Genomic DNA, 23,428 nt, shown 5'->3' with positions numbered 1-23,428 from the left:
TAATGTGATTACCTCATATTATTACACTAATATGTTGTTGTCTGAATTTGTTTGCTTCCCTTACTCAGTGCTTATCAAGCAGGAAAAAATTATGTTTATATTTTTCTAATACAGTTGCTGTAATGACACAAAACAGTCACACGGTGGCAACAGTTGACAAAAGTCAAAGATAAAAATGTTCAAAAAGCGTAAATGTGTGTTTTTTAAGCTAAATATTGCTATTGTTCTTACAATTAGTATATTAACATAATATATTGTACACACACACACACACACACACACACACACACACACACACACACACACATATAAAAAAATAAAAATAATAAATTAAACCTTATTTTTAACTAGAATTCTGTTTGCATTTCACATCTGTCCAAAAATTGTTATTTTACATTTTTGTCTAGAACAATCATACATTTATAGCCATTTTATGTAATGTTAACATATGCATCTCATTTTGACCTGTTTTGTCTCGTAAATAAACTCAAGATTCTAGGTGGAGAACTGCACAGAGAAAGCCTGGTTCTGAATCAGATTAGTGAAGCAGATGGTTCCTATGCTGCGAATAAAAACAGAAAACACTCTTTGTACATTAACCCTCTGGAGGCAGGCGTTGCAGATTTGCAACATTAAACCCCATCTACCTGGTTGCTCTACATATGCATTTCATGAGCATTTTTTAACTTAGAAGTACCCCTGAAGGACTTAGTCGTTTGTCCTTTTATCAGAACTTATTTTGAGCCTGAGAGGGTTAAGAAGCAAGATCAGAGATCTAAACCCAGGAGAAAAATCAGGGGAGGGGGTCAAAGATGACTTCAGGCTTGAAGCAAGGGTAAAAGGTCAACGCTAGAAGCTGCAAACCAGAACAGAGCTCATGTCAGAATGGTATTTTGTATTTGTTTGGTCTTGCTTGACTACCTTCAGTGGGCTCAAGTTACTCCACAAAAAGGGCCCCATTTTTGGGGAGAAACTGTTTGTAAAGGCTGTGCAGTTGAAAGTAGATCTGTGGTTTCAAATATTTAAAATATAAATGGTAAATAATTTCATGTTGATAAGATTTAAAAATGTGATATTTTTGTCTGTTTTGATAATAAATTCGAAGCCACAGATTTATACAACTACACACACACACACACACACACACATATATATATATATATATATATAACAGAAATGTATCTTTCATTAGGATTCCTGTAGATTATGTCATCTAAACAAATTAAATAAAACTGGATACCTTATCCTTAAAGAGCAAGTCAACCCCTACCAGAGTCTAACTCCACTCCCAATTCATGTTTGAAAAATGCAACAAATGCTGTTGCCTGGCAGACCGAGAAGGCAGAGCTGCTAACAAATACACACACACACACACAGGCTCATGACATTATTGTGACATCATAATGTACCAGTTTACATCATAGCATACCTCTTAGCCAATAGCGGTGGCAGATTTAAATTAAAATACAGTGCAGAGTTTTTACCTGACAACGGCACAACACTGCCAGTTTTAGGCAGAATATTTAAATTTTAACTAAGATGCACTGAAGTGCCAAATTATTCACTACACGTGTCTGCAGCACGATTAGACACTCGTTTATTTAGTTTATCAGCAAAAAAAGTTTTTTGGGGGGTGACTTGCTCTTTAAGTACCAAAAATGTCCACAACAAGACAAAATGGAGAGAATTATCTTATTTTTTGCATTTCTATTCATTTGGTTCAGTAAGATTTAGTACATATACTGTACATAAATAATGATTTGAAGTAATGTCACCATTATGGTATTGATCCTGAAATGTAACAACGCTTAATATTCAATTAAAATATCCCCAATTTTTTTTTGTTTAGCATTTTTATAATTATTTTTAAGTCGGACATGTGCCGAAAAGATTTAGGGACTAATACATGCTCCACCGAGCCTTTGTCCTTCTGGTTTTACGGTTAAAGTTCTTAAAATAAAACAATGATTTAAATCCTGACTATTATGGCAAGTTGGTGAAATAAAAAGTGGATTGGCATTTCACAAAACACCATTTAGTTGGTGTCAATTTCACTAAATCTTTTCCATAAATGAGAGAATTCCTACACAGAGATTAAATAAATTTGCAATGTGAAGGGGTCAAAGGTTATACCTACAGGCTAAAATCTAAAACTTGTTACAGATTTAAAGCTTGTGTCCGTTCGAGCCTCTCCAGGAAATATAAAGTACCCAGTCAACAGTAAGTATTGGATCGACGCATTTCTTATTCTGCAGCTTCCCAGTTAAAAACACAGCTAGTGGTTATTATGTGAAATACACCAGGTTGTAAAGAGTGAAGGAAGGAAACTTCAGAGCTTGTTTGCATTGAACAAGGCTGCATCATGTTCAAATACTCACAGCTGATCTGGATGATGAGAGGCTAAAAAATTCAAAAGGAGATGAGAGGAGAGGAGTGGCGACAAAGAAAAGGAGAGATGCAAACTGCAAATAATGTGATATTCAACATTAATATATATTTTTTGTGAATTAACCTCCATAGAGTATGAATGAAACAATCAGTGCAGGCTAAAAGTTCAGGTCTAGTGACAGATCCAGTTTGTAGTAATCACCCTCTCTTTCTATTTTTAGCAGTTTACATTCACAGAGAGCCTGTGAGCGCAGCCCCTGTTCCTCCAAGCCTTTTCTCTCTGTTAATGAGATTTATCTTGGCACGAGGAGCCGAGCAGACAGTGGTGGTGCCTAGACAATCCACATAGGGCAGCAGCATGACAGCAACGACAAAAACAGGACCCACATCATCACGACGAGTCAACGTCATAACAGAGTGGAAAAAGTCAAATCGGGTCATTTAGGATTTTTTTAGAATCTGTGCACATTTTTTTAACACGTTCTGACAAATTTTCTTTTTTCTTGATCTTTTTTGTTGTTTTCCCTGACGTTAGCATCTGCTTGATTTCTGCTAGTTAAATTATTCAGGAAGTTAGCTTAGCTCACAGACGTTAGCTCCTGCTAAAGGATCACTGCTGCTTTTCCCAGTCAAAGAAATGCTCCACCATTTATTATTTTATATGCACCTCATTAAATTTGCAAGGCTCATTTCAGCACAGATGTCTAAATACAAAATTTAATATTAAAAGCAAATGTAAGTCTAAGTTTAGAAATACTACAATTTCCCAGCTTTCACCCAGCTTTTAACTCATTCACTGCCATTGACGACAAAGGTTGTTATTTTAAATCCAACTGTTCACTGCCAATGACGGCTAAAGTCGTCATTAGCATTTTTTTACTGTGTGGGCATTGGAACGAGCCCCCGCACCGTGAGAACAAACATCTAAGCTCTAAAGCCAATCTTCATCCGCATACGTCACATGTCACGTGATCAGGAAGCAGAAAATCCATGTGTTAGGAGATCGTTTTGGGCCGCTGCTGTAAAAAAAAGTGAGGCGCGAACCGGAAAAGCTTCTGCCGATCACAATTCAACAACGGATTATGAAAGAATGGATAAAGCTCGAAACGCGCAGATTCTTCCTGATGTAAGAGGTGAGTTTACGCTTTGTTTTGGTTGTTTTGGCGTCAGCATCATCCTAGCGCGCAACGTTCTGTGACTCTTAAAAACGGTTAGAAACGCTGGCAGCAAAGGGCTTCACCGATCAGGAAACGGCTGGCAGCGAATGAGTTAAACACACCATGCATGCCTAAAGAGTCTCAGACCATTTGTGTATTTGTAAACTGATCTGTGCCAAAGTGTAGTTTTGTCCGTGCGTAGCGATTCATGAGTGTTTAATGGTATGTTTGTGTAGGAGCTGAAGTTGATCCCAAAAAAATAAACACAAGTTACAAATCAAAAGTTGCACAGACCTTTTGACTCTAATTTATCTCCATATAATACTCCATCTGCTTGCTTTAAGACCAGAAGTGGTTTGATACGAAGTTGCAATAATGGTCCTTTGCATAGTATTGCCCAATTTATCATTCTGCTCTTTTGAATATGTAATACAGTATTTACATTATTATTAATAATTATAGCATTTGATTCAATCGGCACAAAACAAAAAGTAGACTAACAGTTTTTTATTTCTGATTTGAAACGTACGTGCAAACTGTTAGATTATACAAAACAGATTAAAGCTTTTGGTCATTCAGTGATCTTCCCTCACTTCATGCCTTTGGAATTGGCAGAGCTCCAGACCGTTGCATCTTTCTTTTGTATGATCAATTTGCCGTCATCGGTCAGCTGAAGGCGGCATCTGGAGCAGTTGGAGTCATGGGTGTTGGTTTGCCAACACGGTTTGTCCTGCTGGGTGTACATAACCAGGTTGCAGTCGTCCTGCATGATCAGCTGTGTGGCACCAGTTTTTTCTGTGTCTGAGGTCCACACAGGCTTCCAGCCATAGATGACAAAGTTCCCATCCTCCTGCAGAAACAAGTGGAATAGTTTGACTGTTTATAGAAACGTTACAGATAGGATGACTGAGGTAAACAGGCTTCAATACACTTTAAAAGAGACTAAATACATGTTTACCTGGAAAACTGCCTTCCACTGTCCGTTGTTGGACACGAGACTGTCTCCTCTGTGGAGTTCTTCCAGTCTTGATAAAAAGTTTCTGCTCATTTTTCTGAAAAAAGAAACAAAAGTTCATCTAATAGACTTGGCAGGTTGATAATCAAACTGTAGGAAAACAATCTGTTACTCACAGCTCTGATCGTCCAACAGCAGTCCGTCTACAGGGTGTGGCGCTCTTCAGAGTCGAGCCTTTTTATATTGTAGAAGGTGGAGGTGTGTGAGGTTGAGGTGAGGGGAACGCCCTATCATGTTCAGCTTTGCTGGAAAAATTCAAATAATTGACTCTCTGTAAATTCCTATTCTTTTATCTAGTAGTAACATGTTACATCAATTATTTGAAAGCAGTAAAATCCAGGAAACCTGCAGGGCAGATTGTTGAGAAAAAGAAGACTGAAACGCTGCACGAGCATTTTTTTTAGGTCTTTTATCGCATTCGAAAAGATTCAGTGAGTTGTCATTTTTAGTCACATCAACAAAAATTCCAAACGGTTCAGAACAATTTATAAAACATTATTTTAACTCCAAAACGGCAAGTCTCACAGATGATTCTCCATGGGGACCCCAAAGGGAAAAGCAGAATGAGAAAGAAGAAGCAGAAGGCAATTCTCAAAGAGATACCAGATTATTGCATCGCTCAGTTACCGTTATAAGATTGTTGTGATCTGCATTTCACCCAAACCACATCCCAAACTCCCGTTGCAGGAATGCAGCTTCAAACTTGCAGGAACCTGTTGCCAGGTGAAACCTGTTATTTCACTGCCAGACACATTTAGAAAAAAGTATGTTCTGTCGCAGAAGAATATTTCAAATTTGGACGTTATTGGTGCATTTCTGCACAAAAAGGCCACAGGGCTTTTGTTTGTTGTTCTTGAAGCTTCTCATTTAAGGAGCTTTCTCAAATAGAAATGAGTCTGTGGTTCAAGTTTAGCTTGAAGCTTGGAGTATTACAAGGATAACAGCTGGGGGAAGGAATTCTGCGTAACACAGCCTTTACTACAAAACTATAAATTGGATTGCGTTAGGTCAATGGCCAGAATAAAATGAGTGTTCATGTACTCCATTAAACACATGTTAAAATAATAATGCATTTAATTTGTAGGCACCATACCAACTTTATTTATAAAGCACATTTAAAAACGGCATGGCAGCCGACCAAAGTGCTGTACAGAATAAAAAGTAAAAACACAATATAAAACAATACACGGTCAACAATAAAATACACAACAAGGCAGATAATCACGGTCAATAAAAAGACACATAGTAAAATAATAAAAGTCAGGGATTTAAAAATGCCTGGTCGTAAAAGTGAGCCTTAAGTGGCGACTTGAACTGGAGGAGGGATGGTGCCAGCCTCACTGAAAGAGGAAGAGCATTCCAGAGTGTCGGAGCAGCATGGACAAAAGCACGCTGCCCCTGCGTTTTGTGTTTCATTGTTGGAACGCGAAGTTGGAACCTTTCAAAACCCAAGGTCACCTCACAAAAACATGACAAAACTTACAGAAAAATAAGAATAAGATCATTTAAACAATAGAATTACAAAAAATATACTATCAGTTACAGAGTGGAGAGTTTGTGGACTAGACAGTGTAAGCCAGTTTGAACAGGTGAGTTTGGATTTGAAGGAGAGGAGGGAGTCTGTGTTTCGGATGTCAGGAGGAAGTGAGTTCCAGAGCCGAGGGGCAGAGCGACTAAAAGCTCTGTTTCCAACGGTGGTGAGACGAGCAGGAGGAACCACAAGGTGAATGGCAGAGGAAGATCTGAGGAAGCCAGATGGGGCAGCAACACGGATGAGATCAGAGAGGTAAGGAGGGGCGAGAGTGGATACGTTTGTAAGTGAGAAGCAGGATTTTGAAAGAGATTCTGTGTTCAGTAGGTAACCAGTGAAGACGCTGAAGAACAGGGCTGATGTGATCTCTGGAGGGGGTACGAGTGATGATCCGTGCAGCAGCATTTTGGAGAAGTTGGAGCCGATGAAGGGATTTATGGGGGAGATCAAAAAGGAAAGCGTTACAGTTATCAGTCCTAGAAGTGACTAGGCTGTGTACGAGGATGGCTGTAGCAAGAGGAGTGAGAGAGGGGTGGAGTCAGTTGATGTTGCATAAATGAATGTAGGCTGAGCAAATGATGTTGTTGATGTGGGCTTGAATAATAGAGTGTTGTCAAGGATGGCACCAAGACTCTTTATATTAGGGAAGAAAGGATGGAGGAATTATCTATGTTGATTGATATGCTGTGAGATTTGTTCAGAGTGGAGGGTTTCTCTATGAGTAGAATTTCAGTTTTATTGCTGTTGAGTTTCAGGTAGTTTGATGAGAACCATGATTTTATCTCAAGGAGACAGCTGGACAGGGAGGCCGAAGGGAATCTGCGTATTTGCGAAAGATTTGGCCAAGTAGAAGAACGTAGATGATGAATAAGAGAGGTCCAAGGACAGAGCCCTGGGGGATACCAGCGGAAACAGCAACAGGGTGAGACGAAAAGGATTTTACTTGAACAGACTGGAAGCGGCCAGTGAGATAGGAGGAGAACCAGGCGAGAGCGGTGTGGGTGATACCAAGGGAAGCTAACCAGTTAAGAAGGGTTGAGTGAGAGATGGTGTCAAATGCTGCATATGCTACCCAAATGCTATGTATGTATATATATATATATATATATATATATATATAGTTCATGTATTTCCCAAAATTTGTCAACATTAACATTTGTATCTAACATAGTGCCGGCACAGCAAAAGCTTTTGTCCTTAATGAAACTTTATCCTTCAAAGAGATATTATCCATGCACTTCAATGCTGGAGGAGCGCCCTCTGCAGCAGGGGCAGCCCAGGTGATGCTACGCCAGGAATCTGCTCTTAATGTCTTAATTTATGAAGCATGAACATAAATCTTCAGCTACTGTTGGCAGCACACTGCTAAGAAAACACTCCATAAAGGAGGATCATAGCACACGAACACCAAAGCGACATCTAGTGTGTGGAGGTTGTAATTGCAACAACAGAAGAAGGTTTCAGCCATCTGGTCCTTCTGTTGTAGACTTCACCTAAACTCACTCTGGTTTTAGATATTATATGTTTGTGCTTTGTCATAAAATAGTTCCAAGTTTAAAACTGTGCTGGTGATGATGGAAGCATCAGCAAAGCGGAAAGGCAGCAGAACACCTGCAACAGGTTCCTGAGCTTTAGTTGGTCTCTCAGTCAGTGGCACCCCCAAGGGGTTGCCTAGATAATTGTTACCCAACCCACTGGCCACACCCGAGGAGACCAAAGTTCTTTAATGAATCGTATACATGTTCACACAAATTATAAATTCATATTATTTAATCAGACATAAATGTAAAACCCAATAAAATATACAATTAAAGAATAAATAAATAATCTGATTTTTAAAAAAATAAGTATATATGTTTCTCCTGCTCACCATTTTCAAAACAAAATTTTGAATCCCTAGTTTTTGGGGATGTTTTTCTGAAGAAAGTGTTCTAAAAAGTCTACAATAAATGTTAAAATAACATTCCAAATAACAGTTTGAAATGTCTTTTTCTGAAAAAAATTGTGTTCTTTAAATTTGAGGTAATTGTGTTGGATGCATGTTTTTAATGAAAATGAATAAAGGAGCATGCAATGCATCGCCACAGGCTAAACTCTCCTAGGGTTGCCACTTGGACCAGTCTGGTGTGCCACCCCCAAAATTTTCTCTGGCTCCATCTGGCCACCCCTTTGAAAATTATCAGGGGGGCTCTAAGCTGAATTACTGAAGTATACTGACTATTGCACCATATTCTAATTTTTCAAGTTTCACTTGTATAAAACCTAAAACCCACACAATATTAGAGTTTATTAGTCCATGTGAGCTGTTACGACATGGATGATTGTGTACATCAAATATGAATTTTGATACACGCACCATTTAAAGCAGATATTCACTGAAAACATCATAGTTGATGTTTTATATTCTCAGATTAAATTCCATACTTTGTTTACATTTTCAGCCTTGCGATAGCTGTTTTACTCCACTGGAGGGAGTCGAGGCGCCACCCATTTCCCTGTTTTAATCTTAAATATTTTTAATGTCAGCAGGCGGTTTGATCTGTTTACAGCTGCAGTTCAGATCACATATTTAAAATAAACAGACACATTGTTTTAATTGTCTTCATCCACATGAACACTATCAACTGTGCTTTGTTCTGTTGTATTAAACTACTTTTTATTCTGTTCCCTGTTTTTCAACAATTTAAACCAAACTGTCTGTGTGAGGGTATTATTGGTTAGGTCCACTGCCAGTTAAAGAGTCATTCTTTGCATTTTCAGGTCGGTAAGCACAGTGAAGCATCCCAAAAAGTCAGACGGCATGTAAGGAAAAAAGAAAGATCTGAATGAACCCTAAAATGGTCTGAGTGTTTTCTGTTTAAAGCAACGATGTTCTGGATACTGAACAGCATATAAATAAATAAAAAATGCTTTACTTTCATTCACACACACACACACACACACACACACACACACACACACACACACACACACACACACACACACACACACACACACACACACACACACACACACACACACACACACTGATGGTGATGTTGTAGTATGTTTCTTCCCACAGTATGTAAAGCAGGAGCTGGAGGTAACAACTAACATATACTTTTAAATATTTTCGGTAAAAGGTTTTTCCTATTGGCCTCCCTTTAAGAGTGATGCTGCTTTTCCAACTGAATCGCCAAATAAATATGAGCTCCAGGTAAGAAACTGCTGTTTTTACCACAAGAATACAATGTAAAGTAATCTGGTCTAACTTACTGTGCACGTTTTTATCTTTACAGAGAACGCTGAAATAAAAACACTTGAGCCAGAGGAATTATGGAAAACCATACCAGCTCCTGACATTTTTGCTTGAAGCTGTTTTGGCCATCTTAAAATTCTTCACATTACTGGGATTTCCTCAGTGTTCCAGCATGAGGCGCAGTGTTGATCGAGTGAAATTACACACCAAGAATATAAATCCTCATTTTCCAACAAGTTTTAGAGTCGTACTCAGTCAAACTAGCTCTCGATTCTTTTGGCATGATTTTTTTGTTTTTGCAAAGATGTGGGCTTCAAAGGCAAAAGAGCTACTATTATTTAAATTTTCTTTTAAACATCCTCGCTCCCATCTGGAAAACCTTAACCCTAAAACTCAACTTTGTGTAACAACAACAGTGCTAAATTTTTCTGAAAGAACACTGGAAAACAAACAGTGTTGACATATGTTTAGTCACCCAGAGGCGAAGTAGGGCAAAGGGGCAGCAGTTATTTAAAAACAACGTAATCTTTTTCTGCTTTCTATCCTCCCAAACTCTTCCTCTGTAACACCCCCAATCAGCTGATTCATCCTAAATGAACTGAATTACAACCACAGCTATGGCAGAGTTGTGCTCAAACACTTTCACATAAGTGCTTTTATAACCATTCTAAATTTTTTTCTGAGAAATTTTAAATGATTATTATGTTTTTTAAACTGAGGAACTTAAAAGCCAACTCATCCATAATTTCACCAAGATGGCACATGTCCCCGTGAGCCTACTTACAACGCGCCTGGGATCAGGCTGGCACACACATGTTTATGGTCCTCTCTGTGTGGGGAACTGTACTGAATAAATGTAAACTTCACTATAAAACAGTTTTAATCAGCCATAAAGCGACTCTTGATCAAGAGTGGCCAATCCATAACTTTCCTCTTCAGCTAAAAGAACCAATGACAAGCTGGATAAAAGCTGTTGCTGCTCCAACTGCTGCAACGGTTCCTTTCAGAATAAAAGCTGAACCATCACGACCCAGTTTGGGTCTCACTAGATGCCAACAAAACCGTCGTGACCCGGAAGTATCTCAAAGACTGGTCTGGTCGGCAACCGCTGCTTTTCCTACCGGCTTCGGTTCCAGAGAGGGTCCAGCTGGACCTCGACATTCCTGATCTAACGGGGACTTCCAAAAGGGTATGTAGGCCGACGAAATGGCGTCGAATGTGTTTATGAATCTCCTAACCAAAGCTTAGCGCGAAGACATCACCTTCACTTCCCATCAGAACTAATCGTTTCTTCGGATTTGCTGGTTCTTAGCAACATTCCACACTACACCATTCTCCGTCTCATTCACCTTAGTTACACCATACATTTAGTGTTAAAGTTAGTCTAGTTTAATTTGTTTAGTAATAAATCTTTAAACTTCTAAACTTGACTCTCTCTTCTGTTGTCTCTGAGTGAATACGAAGCGGTTATCTAATCTCTGCAATAAAAAGTTCCAATCTTCTGGTTAAACAGTACCTACAGATCCATAAGGTTGATTTCATATTTCCTATGGAATCCTATGTCTTATGGCTTATTAAATGACATGAAATTTAACTCATTACATAAGTTATTTGTAACATTTCTTCCTACAGGTGTAGAGGTGGCGTGGATTTTCAACATTTACCATATAAAGCACAGGCTCCTAATGGCTGTGGAGAAGCCCCGGCTAGTGAATGCATGTTCTGATATTCAGGAGAGTCACAAGAAAATCAATAGTGAAGAAAAAAAATCTGTGAGCTTAACTTTGACATTAAACTAAAACTGAAGCAGAAATCAGATTAAGCCTGCTAAACTGATCCTACGGATGAGAAGAACAAGCTGCAACTCAACATGAAGGGACTTCTGCTGCTGTGTTTGGTGGGATGGCTCTATGACGAACAGGTAGAGAACATTATAAATCAAGTCTCGTTTAGCTTTTCGTATGTTTTATTATCATAGTTTTATTTTTCACTAAAATTTGATCAAAATGCGGTACCAAACTAATTTGAGATTAAAAATTATATTAATCTTTAATCAATCTTATCGATCTTATGTAGAATTAATTTTTCTCTGACATCACATTAACTACATCACTGATGCTGTGCAATGCTAATTATAGGTTCATTTAAAAGTTGGGCTTTTTCAGAAAGTGATAAAGAAGGTTTGGTAAATTTGACAACCAATTAGGTACTGTAACTGTGTTTAATTATTTTCACCATAAATATTCAGGTTTGTTCAGGAGTTTTATTTCCAATGGAAGGCCAAAACTCTACAAACAACCAAACCATGGTGAGTCGCCTCTGATGACACTTTGAGATATTTAAATCAACCTCGATCTGTATTTGAAATTAAACATTTGATTTTCATTTATTCAGTTTCATCTCCCAAAAAAATGTTTTTATTAGTTGAATTTTGTGCATTAAATTGTGTTTTACTTGTGTTTCTGGTGGTAAATGCAGTAAGAATTAACTGAAGAATAGGAAGATTATTTTTAATAACCTCACATCTGTGTGACGCAATGCTTATTTTTATTTTTATCTGGTCAGGAAAATGGAAACTTCCCTTCAGCCGAAGCACCTACTGAACCAGTGGTAGGAAACCTTTAAAACATCAAAATGTAGGCAATAAACTAACTGTTGGTGAGTTCCCGCTGCCTTAAACAATATGATAGATTCCACACAAACATGATTTAAAATGTTTAAAGTTATATTTTGATCTTTTGGGCAAACGCAGCTGGACTTTGACACTGATAAACAGCAGTGTTAAAATATTAATACAGCTCTTTAAAATTTGCTTCTAATAATGAATGACCCACACTTGTATAGCACCTCTCAGAGTAAGGACTCCAAAGCGCTTTACACTATAGTGCATCATTCATCCATTCACACACACATACACACACTGATGGTGATGAGCTACGATGCAGCCACAGCTGCCCTGGGGCGCACTGACAGAGGCGAGGCTGCCGAGCACAGGCGCCACCGGTCCCTCCGACCACCACCAGCAGGCAAGGTGGGTTAAGTGGCTTGCCCAAGGACACAACAGCAGAATTCTCTGTCCGGAGCTGGGATCGAACCTGCAACCTTCCGATTACTGGACAACCCGCTCAACCTGTTGAGCTGCCCCAATAAACCTGGTTTATTTCAACTATTTGAACCTTTATAAAGATGATTTATTCAGATAATTCAGTGTGTGTGAGAAGAACAGGGTAAATGTCAGTCTTACGTGATGTTTTTATTCATCTGACTGTAGAAAGGTGTTGTGATTCCACTTGATTACGGGAATCTTCTGTTCCCTCTTAATCCAGATGAAGAGGCAACAAGGGAAACGGGGGTAAGAAGCATTTATAAAATCAAGGATTACATGTGAGAAATCCTCTTGATGTTGAAAGTTTCAAACAGAATCTGATGGGAATCTTTGACAGAAGATTTTAAATAAATCTCTAATTCTAAACAGTACTTACAAATTTGTCACTAATGCCATTTATGTTTTGGACAAAAAATAGAAATACCTAATAAAATCTGACATTTGTTTTTCATATTATTTTCTGTCTTCTGACTTGTTTATTTGTTTAAATATGAGTAGATTTTATGTTTATATCAATTTTTATTTTGCTTTTCTATTCTGTACTTAATGTACTTGAATTGTGTTGCGTTGTGAAGCACTTTGTGGTTTGATTCATGTTAAAGGTGCTTTACAATAAGGTTTATTTACTCATTTTTAGGAGGGAAAATGGCTAATAATTATTTTTATGAAACAGATCCAGTGTGATTTATTGTTCCAATAAACATCCACATAATTAGAATTTAAACTTTGTAAATTTAATAAGACGTCACTAAAGTGTTAAGCAGTCATCTTAAAAAAGGCTTTTAGGTGGTTTGCTGTAAACACTTCCTCTGTGAGCATAAGAGAATTGTTCTTTTGAACCATGTGATTAAAGAAACAAGTTACTACCACTTGTGAACAAGAACCCGAGATACTTAAAACTCCTCCACTTGGGGCAGGACCTCATCCCTGACCCGGAGAAGGCATTCTACCCTTTTCCGACTCATGACCATGGTCTCGGATTTAGAGGAGCTGATTCTCCTCCCAGCTGCTTCACACTTTGTTGCAAACTGCTCCAGTGACAGCTGGAGACCACGTTCTGAAGAAGCCAACAGAACCACATCATCTGTAAAAAGCTGAGACCTGATCCTCAGGCCTCCAAAACGGATGCCCTCCACACCTTGGCTGCACCTAGAAATCCTGTCCACAAAGGTTATGAACAGAATCGGTGACAAAGGGCAGCCTTGGTGGAGTTCAACTCTCACTGGGACCAAGCTCGTCTTACTGCTGGCAATGTGGACCAGGCGGACACCGGTCATGCAGGGACCTAACAACAGCCTGTATTAAGGGGCCTGGTGCCCCATACTCCTAGAGGGCCCCCTGAAGAACACCTTCTCCAAGTCCATAAGACACATACATGTACCTTGGTTGGGCATTGGTGTAATATATATATGTTGATGCTGTGTAAAATCAGTTATGTAAAATAAACTCAGTATTTTGAAACCGTGATTATTTCTGAGACTATAATCATAACACCAGATTTTCTAATCATTGCAACCCTAGAGGGAAAAAAAATCAGATTCAAACTCACATTAAACACATTCTCAAAATATTAACAGGGGTGTGTGTAAGAATTTACAAGTATTTTATTGGGATTCTTCATCTCAAATGCAGAAAATCAGATAAAATGTCAATCTAGAAAAAAACAGATTAAACACAAGTGTGAGAAAAGACTTTTATTTGTTAATAAGCTTGGTATAAGATCATTTGATTTCATTTTCCTCTTAAGAGTTGTAACTTTATTTATTTATCCGATGTGCGAAGACAAGAGGAAAGGACCGCCTACTCTGACGACATCAGACCACATTGGAATCAGGTATGTTGTATTTTAGTGCGAGGAACAGGACGACACAAGCCTTGAGTTCACTAATGAACAAGAACTTTTCTGGAAAATGACACTAGAAAACCTAGTTTTTTCACAAATGCTTTGGGTGGGGCTAGTCTCTATAATCACAGATCTGTGTCCACCTTAAACGTTTCATGGGGAGAGCATACATAGTACAGAAACCCAGTTTAGATTTCCAAACATTACTTTCCATTTAATAATCACTTGTCACACTTCGCTCTGTTTGGTGGTGGTATGCATTCAGCGAAGGCTGGAACTTTCTGCAGAGCCGGCTTGCACACGTTTCATGTTCTACACAACTTCACCAAAGGCTGAGTTAGATAATTCTAAGGAAAAGCAACGATTCAAGAGAAGAAACACTTCTGCATTTACGTGACTACTTTACAGCAAACTAAGTTTTGAACTGAAAGCAGTCAAGAGAAGTGGTTCCTCTTCCCATCATTGTGATATCTGTGGCTACCTGATGGCAAACACAAGTAAATCTATCTGTTAGCCAAAGAGAATGCGTCTAATTACAAATAAGCTTTAATAATTCCTTTTCAGATGTATGAAGAGGAAATTATGGGCAGCAGAAATCAAACGGTGGATATGAAAGACGGTTATTAGTTGTAAGCATCTGGCAAACTACAACAACTCCATTCCTGCTCAGATTATTATTTTTTTTTTACTTTTAAGTGATTTTCTGTTGGTGACATCAGATACAGGCACCAGCCAATCAGACAACATATCAGATGACAGCTTCTCTCCATTAGTAAGGCCACTTTATATAGAAATACTAATGACAAACACAACCCAGTGCTGCTTGTTAATGGATTTTTGCAGTGTCATCATCAACGTCTGAAAGAAAGCAACGCTTCAGGTGTCTAAATGAAAGAGCCTGAAGGCTGATGGGTATGTAAGAGGAAGGGGTCGGCTGCCGCCCCCTTTATCACCACAGCAAGAAATGAAAAGAAAAGCTCAGTCCACATGGTCACCACCAGCTATGTTGCTCAGGTACAATCCACATCCCCAAAGCAACAACTGCAACTCAAAAACACACCTCAAAACGACCACGTGCGATTGGGTTGTAGCCATCTTGCAAAAAAATAGATATTCTCACAGAAGTTTGTAAAATAATCTTGCCTAAAGTCATCTTTGATCCTCTGTGGCTTTGTTGGAGCACGTTGAAGTCCAGAGAGAAGATTTACTCAACAGCAGCTCTGAGAACGATCCACGCAGGACGACGATGCCTCCACTTGCTGCTGCTGCGTCGTTGGTTAGTATTTACTTTGCCGATCCCGTTTCAGTTGCGCGCCCCCCCCCCCCCCCCCTCTCTTTTTGTCAGCCCCTTCACATGCAGTCCTCTACTTTTGCCAACCAGATGTGTTTTTTGGATGTGTTAATTAAAGGGAGTGTCACTGCAGGGGTACTGTGTGTGATAGATGTGTGTGTGTGTGTGAGTGATGCTGGCAGGAAGAGCTCGGTTAGGACTGCAGTCCACACAGCTGGAGTTCGACTTCCTTAAAGGCGCCGAGCAGGACCGTGCTGGAGGGGGCCAGGGGACGGCGGGGAGCAGCTTTACTTGTCCCCCAGGATGGCGTACTGGTTGTCCAGCTGCAGTTGCTGCATGGAAGCACCGCTGGTCTCTTCTCTGCCACGATTTTTGTGTTTTACAACTTCAAAGGTCTTCTCTATTTCTCTGTCTCTGAAACACAAATATGATTCACATCAAAGCTGCAACAGAACACATCTCAAAGGCACGCCGAGCAAAGTATTCCCACTGCGTGTCGGCTTACTTGCGTGTCTCGACGTGCTTGGCGGTGGACAGTAAAGAGGGGAACTGTGTGTCACTGTAGATCTCAGGAGGCCCCTGGGTGGGCCCTCGTCTACTGGGGGTGAGTCGAGCTCCTGGAGGTCGATACACTCCAGCGGGCTTCGACTCGGGCACTTCTAATTCCTCTGTGAGGCAATTAGACAGAAAATAAATGATGATTTAATTCCTGTCCGCATCAAAAATCCTGAATTTAGTTAAAGAAATAAACCGAGTACTGAAACTGATCGACTCACCCACAGGTGAAGCAGCAGGAGGAGGCGCAGCACCACCAGACTTGTTCCAGGGACCAGATATTTTGTCTCCACTAACCAGAATAATCTCTCCGTCCTCTCCTACCTCCTCCTTCTCATACTCCTCATCCTCCTTTTCATCCCTACAAACAACAACCATTCGCAGCAGATTTATTTAAGTGTTTACTTTTAAAGAAAAGCCTATTTAAACACTGAGCACTTTGTTACAAATCAATAACAGGACAAAGAGATGCTTCTCATTCCAGAGGAGGCTCAAACACCGTCGTACTGTAGCAGAAATCATCTCATTTAACCAAAGATCGGTTTCTTCTCTCCGCACAACCCAGAGCTCAAGGACAGTTCTCCTAAAGCAGCCAGCCAGGATTTATCTGTCCTCTTCTGCCCTCTGGTGAAGGATCTACAGATCACATGAGCCAATTTTATTTATTTTTAATTGCAGCGTTGTAGTTGCATAATTAATTACAACAAATGACTTTATAGTTGTTAGATTAACCGATAAAAATATTGCTCTAGCCATTATTTCATGATTTAAAGGGTTAATCCAGTCATTAAAAAAACGACGATTTCTATAATTTTAAGATGTTTGTACTTTTGTTCCACATGTTTCGAGTAGTTTCGCTATTAAATGCTGGCTGGCTTCCGGTCGGTAACAAGATGGCGCCTGTGCTTGGCTTAGCCGCAGTCACCGGCCACCTTTTCTCCACTAACCTCCTCTTTTCCACCTTGCTCCTGTCTGCGATCCTCTTCGGTAGTGTCCCTGCTACCATCTCCTGTGATGGCCAGACACTTTTGTCCTTCCGTTCGTTCACGATCGCCCAAGATGCACCGAGGACGTACCTTCCTGTTTGTTTATCTGAGTGGCGCACTGGCCCGGAACCAAACAACAATCCCAACCTGTGAGCCTCCTGTGATGTTTATCCGGTCCAGGGAAAACGTCAGCGGAAAAGAGGTAAACGAGCAGGAATCCAGGTGAGAATAAGACTTCTCTTAAAGAGTGGTTTATCTAGTACACATTGGCGTGCTCTTCTAGGTTCTCTTCCTTTGTTTGGCGACTTGGGCGCCACTTCCGCATTCCCGCCAGACGCGGTTTCTCCGTCCAAGCTCACACCTGCTTAGACTCTATCAAAACCTGGATGGCTGGGAGCTTTCTACAGCTGAATGAAGATAAGACTGAGATCCTCATCTGTGCCCCAGACAAGCTGGTTCCCAAAGTCAGAGACTCTCTTGGTCAGCTTGCTTCTCACACCAAACCTTCTGTCAAGAATCTTGGTGTGACCTTTGACCCAGCTCTCACCCTGGATTCTCATGTCAGTTCTCTTGTTCGCTCTTCCTTCTTCCATCTCAGGAACATTGCTAAGCGGAGTCCCATTCTGTCCCGCTCTGAACTTGAGACTGTTCTCCACACCTTCATCTCCTCACTCTTAGACTACTGCAACTCTTTTTTCACGTGTCTGAGCAGAACCTCCCTGAACCGTCTGCAGGTGGTTCAGAACGCCTGTGCTCGGCTTCTGACCAAGTCCTCCAAACACACCCACATCACCCCGCTTCTCCTCCAGCTTCACTGGCTGCCAGTCAACTTCAGGGTTAATTTCAAGATCCTGGTTCTGGTCTATAGGGCCTTACATGGACAAGCACCATCTTACATTGGTGATCTTCTTAGTCCCTACACCCCCAGCAGGTCCCTGAGGTCCAGTGATCAAAGCCTACTGGTTGTGCAGCGCACCAGGCTTAAGACCAAAGGTGACAGATCATTTGCTGCTGTGGCCCCCAGACTCTGGAACTCTCTCCCCCTGAGCCTGAGATCAGTGGACTCCTTTAAAAAGCAGCTGAAAACTCACCTGTTCAGGCTGGCTTTTGTATGACCTTCTTCACCACTCTCTCTTTATTCTGCTCTTCCCACCTGTTCCACATTCCTCAGGATCCACTGATTTCCCTTTTTCCTGTTCACTCTCTCTCTTTCTTAACATTTTTAAATCACAATTGCCTATTTTTGCTCATTTTAAATATATTTTTAAACATTTTCTAAATGCTTTTTTAAATTTTTTGTTTTTGTGAAGCGCCTCGTGATTTTTATCTTGAAAGGTGCTATAGAAATGATATTTTCTTCTTCTTCTAAATCAATTTAATTGTTTTAAAATCTTGTTTCCTGTCTGGATTACTTCCTTTTCTGTTCTGTTTAATGTTCATTCTGAAAAGAGAAAAATCATAATTCGTAGGAAAAAAAGCGATCGTATGAGACCTATGTACCAACACCGATTTGCACATACAGTCTAATTTATTTCTAACAAAGCTCATTTTTAAGATCACACCACAAAGTAGATCTTCTGATTTTTACTATCTTTAAAGTGACAATGTGTAGTTTTTCCCATTAATCTCTGGAAATATCCATCGAAATGTTGTTGTAAATGAATTAAATGATGCAATGTTGTTGAAAATTATCGGCAGTTTCACAAAATTGACCATAAAAATTTGGTCTAAAATACATGGGAGTGGGTCTAAGGCCCAATCTCTACTCGCACTGCACACTTCAGCAAAGTGCACTTGGAGAAATTGCGCTGAAAGGCTTCGAGTGCGTAGTACACAAGTGGGCAAATAATTGCCGAATTGAGACAGGGAGCATTGCGTCATCGATCGCAACGCATGCCGGGATGCTGGTCGCTGTGATACTTTTTTCAAAAACCTTTATTAACAACTTTTAAACAAACAGCCAAACAGTAATTTGAAATCAATTTACATTTATTGCTGCTTTGTCTAAAAGTTTTAGCGCATCAACTAATCATCCTAGAATTAATTTCATTACAAAATGCATATTTTCAGAAAAAAAAAACTTGAGCCTTTTCTCCTGCAGCAATGACTTGTGGGTAATACACTTGCCAGAGGTCCGCATCGCTGCAGACTTGGGTGAAGTGCAGATTAAGGGTGCAATGGGGGCGTGGTCAACTTCCGCACTTGAGAATCGGGAGACCCTACGCACTCGCACCCTGGCCGGGAACGCACAATTGAAGGGTGCAAGTGCAAGTATTAGGAATGGGCTTAAGTCTCTGGGCAACGCCATATTAGATGCCATGTTTCCTTCTACGGAAGCCCGTGGGGATAAAATCTATTTGCTGATTTGTAACAAATGGTTACAAAACTTTCACCATTAATAATTGTTGTTATACACATTTACCTCTTCACTCATTACCAGTGATGAAATGGAACCTGCTGTTCTTGCCACTTTGCTGGAGGTTGCACTCCCAGGGGTTTTTGACCCTAATGGCCATCCGTTGGTAAGGTCTTACTTGAACACAAAAATAATGCTTGCTTGCAATGATTAAGGTATCTACTGCCCCCTATTGCTAGGGAAAATACACACTGTCACTTTAATGTAATCTTAACGCATTATGATTTTTTTTTCAAGAGACAGCTAGTTTTCAGATCTGTGGATTTGACAAAAATGAGTTGAAAATATCTGTGATAATAAAAAGCAGATTTTGCTTTAATTGTGCAAAAATGTAGAAAGTAACAGTTTTCAGTAGTCAGACGGAGTAGAGCAATGCTCACCATCTGTTTGCACTTGTTTTTTTTTTTAACCTTTTATAACAATTAAACCCATTTTAACTCCACTGTCGCATTTCTTATGTTGCCCCCTCCTTCACATTTTAACACCCCTTGTCAGGGACATAACATACACAATGTGTTTCTAAGTACAGCAGATATGAAAAGCTCCAACAGTGGAATATGATCTATGTGTAATACTACACACACTAGCAGCTTCTGTAAAACTACATGTGGCTGTCATTAGGTGCAGATGCTGGGCAGGGCTAAATCAGGCAAAATAATGTTTTGTTCTCACGTTATCTGCAGCGCCTGGAGCCGAAGCCCACTGTAGTCCACTTCTTTCTGCTCAAACTCCTTCCACTCCTCATCCTCCTAGAAAGTTAAATAAATTACTCCATGCACATCTATAGTAAAACATCACAAGTAGGTTTAAGAAGGGAACATCAACATTTTCAATGTTCAACAAAACTGCTTCAGCATTTTAATAACGCAAGCATAACTGACTCCTTTAATATACAAACCACAGTTGTTATTAGAGGTAAAGCGATATACCGGGCTGATATTTACAGTTTTATTAATACATCGGTCTATTTGTCCCTAGTAAAGCTGATTTAAAATCAGGCACATCCACAGGCTGCCTGTTGCTGAATTTACTTTATATGTATTTTTTCATTCACCAATAACATACGTATAATAAATACTCAAAATTAAATTAATTTAGGTCTATAATTTAACAGAGTGCTTAAAGTTAAACACTGATTCAGCTTCAGAAATTTTGTGCATCAACTGTTGTTATTTTTGACACTTTAGCATAAAAACAAGGTGGAAAACGTCTAGATATCGGCCATGAAAATCGGCACACATCGGCTATATCTTCTGCATATTGGCATTGGTATCGATAAGAGAAAAACCAATATCGGTGGACCTCTAGATGTTGTTAATATTAAAAGAAAAAGTACAAGTTTAAAGTGTTACAGCTTGGCCTTCATAGCCAGCCACAAAACAGCCAGGATTCGGAAGTTCCTACTATAAATATACATAAAACTAAATTATGTCATCTGAATTTTTAATGGAGAGGCTTTAGGAGATGGTGTACTAAATACAAGTATGAATCAGTGTTTAAAATGGGTGTCATTTCAATTTATGCAACCTGTCACATTGTGTGCCACTAGCAACCATATGTTAGCCTCTAACCGGCGTTTAATCTCACTTAAACCCAATTTAAGTTGTTACATCTAACCATAAAACGCCACAAATACACTCATACGCACTGATTCAAACCAGGAAACAAAATCCAACACCGGCAATAGGTTACCGACGCTGATGAGGCAAAAAGTTACCTTAGAGTTAGCATCGGTTACCTTTTCAAGTTGAGCATCTTGGTTTTCGCTTTTTGTCGATTTCTCCTTCTCTTTCTTTGTCTTCTTCACCACAACCGACGTGGTTGTCCCGGCGGCGGGTTCCTTCCCCTTCCCTTTCTCTTTCTTCTTCTTTTTGTCGCGCTTGGCAAAGAAATCGTCCAGACTCTTCTCTGCAGGAACATCCGCCATTTTCAAAGAGCAACGTTAACGAGCGTTAGTTAGTCGGCTAACCGAGCAATGACAAATAAGAATTTCCGCTCTCGGTGAGTCAGGACAGCTGTTCAGGCGAGAAGAAACAATTAGATTACTCCTATTTCTAACTGTATAACGTTTAAAAGAGCTTGATTAAAAGCGTACGCCCCGGTTCTCCGTCTGAATCGTTGGCTATCCTGTCAACCATGCCATGCAGGGGATAGTCGACAAACCTCTACCTTCACCCGGAAGCACTTCCACTCCGAACCGGATGTGTTCACCGATTTTTGCTCCCCCCATTTTTTAAAATAACTTTTATTAAACAGGTTTCAGATAAATAAATAAATGTATGAGTCAGTATTAACCAGAGTTTTCTTAAACCAACTTATTACTAACAAAAGAAAATAATAAACATGAAAAAAATTTAAATACATAACATCACATTTCGAAATGATTACATTTACAAATATTGTTATCTTACTTTGAATTCCCTCATTTTTGAATATTAATTTGTAATTTAGACTTTTTCTCAACCTTTTTAATTTTCAGATAGGTGCTATGTGTTTTATGAACTAGTCTACTGAAATTAAGCCTAAACATTTCTTTAACTGGTATTTTTAAATCAATTGTTACATTTTGAAATATGTTTTTACATTTAGTAGATTTGATTTTCTTAATTCAGTTCAATGTTTTCCAAGAACTACAAACTAGAAATGGCTAAAAGACCAATTTGCACAGCTAAAGCTGCATTATTTACTGTCAAACCCTGTGTGAAATTGTCACTTAACAAAATGAACTAAATAAATCTATGGATGTTATTCCATCAATCCTAACTAAATTTTTTTTATATATTTAAAAAAATAGATGTTAAAAAACTACATTAAAAAGTGTTTAAAATGTAAAAATACATTTTAAAAATGACATATCTACTTTTATTAAATGAAATAACTGCTAATGATACATTTGAACATATTAAAAAATATGAATGAATCTCCTCCTCAAAAGCAAAAGTTCAAACACATTATTTAGCTACATTTACCTAACAAGTGGTAATTGTTGTATTCAGCCCCGATTGACCCAGAGTTGTTCTGTGATCGTTTTGACTTGTTATGTACGTCAGTCTCGGATAAGATTGCTCCCCTCACCATTGTCAAGTCTCTGAAAAAATCTGAACGTTGGACTTTAATGGAAACAAGACGCAATAGACACGAAGGCTGGAGGGCTGAAAGAGCTGTTTAGGTCCAAGCTAGCTTGTTACAATGAGGCAGCTAAGAGGGCTAGGATGAATTATTTTTCTAATATTATAATCGCTTCAGCCTCAGGTGAAGAGCGGGTACTCTTTATAACTCTGAGTTCAGCACTTGCCCCAGGGGGGGAGGTTAGCACTGTGGATGACTCAGTTGACAGCTGTGAGATCTTCTCCAGTTTTTTTCTGAAGAAACTCACAACTGCAAGAGCCTCTCTAACATTTTATCCACTATCCTCCCCCCCTGGCTCAATCCCATCTATCAGCAACATTTGACTCATTTACAGCAGTTTCTGTGCTTGATGTGCTGAAACTGGTCTCCAGAACGAAACCCTCAGGCTCCTTGTATGAGATCTTGCCTGCCTGGTTCTTTAAAGAGGTTTCTCCTGTGCTAGTTCCATGTCCAACATAAACAGCAGCTTCAATCATGGCCTTGTGCCTCACAACTTTAAACATGTGGTGGTGAAGCCCCTGCTCACGAAAGCAGCCTTGGACCCAGGAGTTATTTCCAGTTACAGGTCAATCTCGCACCTTCCTTTCTGTTCTAAGATCCTGGAGAAGGTGGTTTATGATCAGCTCTCTATTTTCAGTCACCCATGAAATCCTAGAACCGCATCAGTCTGGATTCAGAGCTGGGCATAGCACTGAAACTGCCTTCTTAAAGGTGCTTAATGATGTGTTCCTGGCAACTGATGTTGGGGAGTAGTAGTGTTACTGCTTATTCAC

At 39.5% G+C, this 23,428-nt stretch overlaps 2 protein-coding genes across 2 annotated transcripts; both read right to left on the bottom strand.

Annotated features, from left to right (window-relative positions):
* Window positions 1–4,037: 4,037 nt before the first annotated feature.
* On the bottom strand, window positions 4,038–4,806 carry LOC107382572 (B-type lectin plumieribetin-like). Its single transcript, XM_015954777.3, has 3 exons — window positions 4,677–4,806; window positions 4,504–4,597; window positions 4,038–4,395 (listed from the first exon to the last, which is right to left on the bottom strand). The coding sequence occupies exons 2-3, from the start codon at window positions 4,591–4,593 to the stop codon at window positions 4,135–4,137; spliced, it is 351 nt and encodes a 116-aa protein (XP_015810263.1). The 5' UTR covers window positions 4,594–4,597; window positions 4,677–4,806; the 3' UTR covers window positions 4,038–4,134.
* Window positions 4,807–15,585: 10,779 nt separating this feature from the next.
* cdv3 (carnitine deficiency-associated gene expressed in ventricle 3) lies at window positions 15,586–21,683 on the bottom strand. The gene is made up of 5 exons (XM_015954776.3): window positions 21,265–21,683; window positions 20,199–20,275; window positions 16,346–16,485; window positions 16,075–16,237; window positions 15,586–15,983 (listed from the first exon to the last, which is right to left on the bottom strand). Exons 1-5 carry the CDS (start codon window positions 21,451–21,453, stop codon window positions 15,857–15,859), a joined length of 696 nt encoding a protein of 231 aa, XP_015810262.1. The 5' UTR covers window positions 21,454–21,683; the 3' UTR covers window positions 15,586–15,856.
* Between the last annotated feature and the right edge of the window lie 1,745 nt (window positions 21,684–23,428).

Source organism: Nothobranchius furzeri, chromosome 7 (assembly GCF_043380555.1).
Source record: "Nothobranchius furzeri strain GRZ-AD chromosome 7, NfurGRZ-RIMD1, whole genome shotgun sequence".
Classification (NCBI taxonomy): Eukaryota; Metazoa; Chordata; class Actinopteri; order Cyprinodontiformes; family Nothobranchiidae; genus Nothobranchius; species Nothobranchius furzeri.
Note: the sequence above shows the minus strand (reverse complement) of the source record. Positions and strands in the feature narration are given on the sequence as shown.

What these genes read in the sequence shown, in the direction of transcription:
- LOC107382572 (XM_015954777.3), bottom strand. Translation starts at nt 4,593, where the DNA reads ATGAGCAGAAACTTTTTATCAAGACTGGAAGAACTCCACAGAGGAGAC. An exon ending in AGTGGAAGGCAGTTTTCCAG is followed by an intron (nt 4,396 to 4,503) that starts GTAAACATGTAT and finishes TTGTTTCTGCAG; the next exon opens with GAGGATGGGAACTTTGTCAT.
- cdv3 (XM_015954776.3), bottom strand. Translation starts at nt 21,453, where the DNA reads ATGGCGGATGTTCCTGCAGAGAAGAGTCTGGACGATTTCTTTGCCAAG. An exon ending in AAGATGCTCAACTTGAAAAG is followed by an intron (nt 20,276 to 21,264) that starts GTAACCGATGCT and finishes TTAACTTTCTAG; the next exon opens with GAGGATGAGGAGTGGAAGGA. An exon ending in TCCTGCTGCTTCACCTGTGG is followed by an intron (nt 16,238 to 16,345) that starts GTGAGTCGATCA and finishes ATTGCCTCACAG; the next exon opens with AGGAATTAGAAGTGCCCGAG.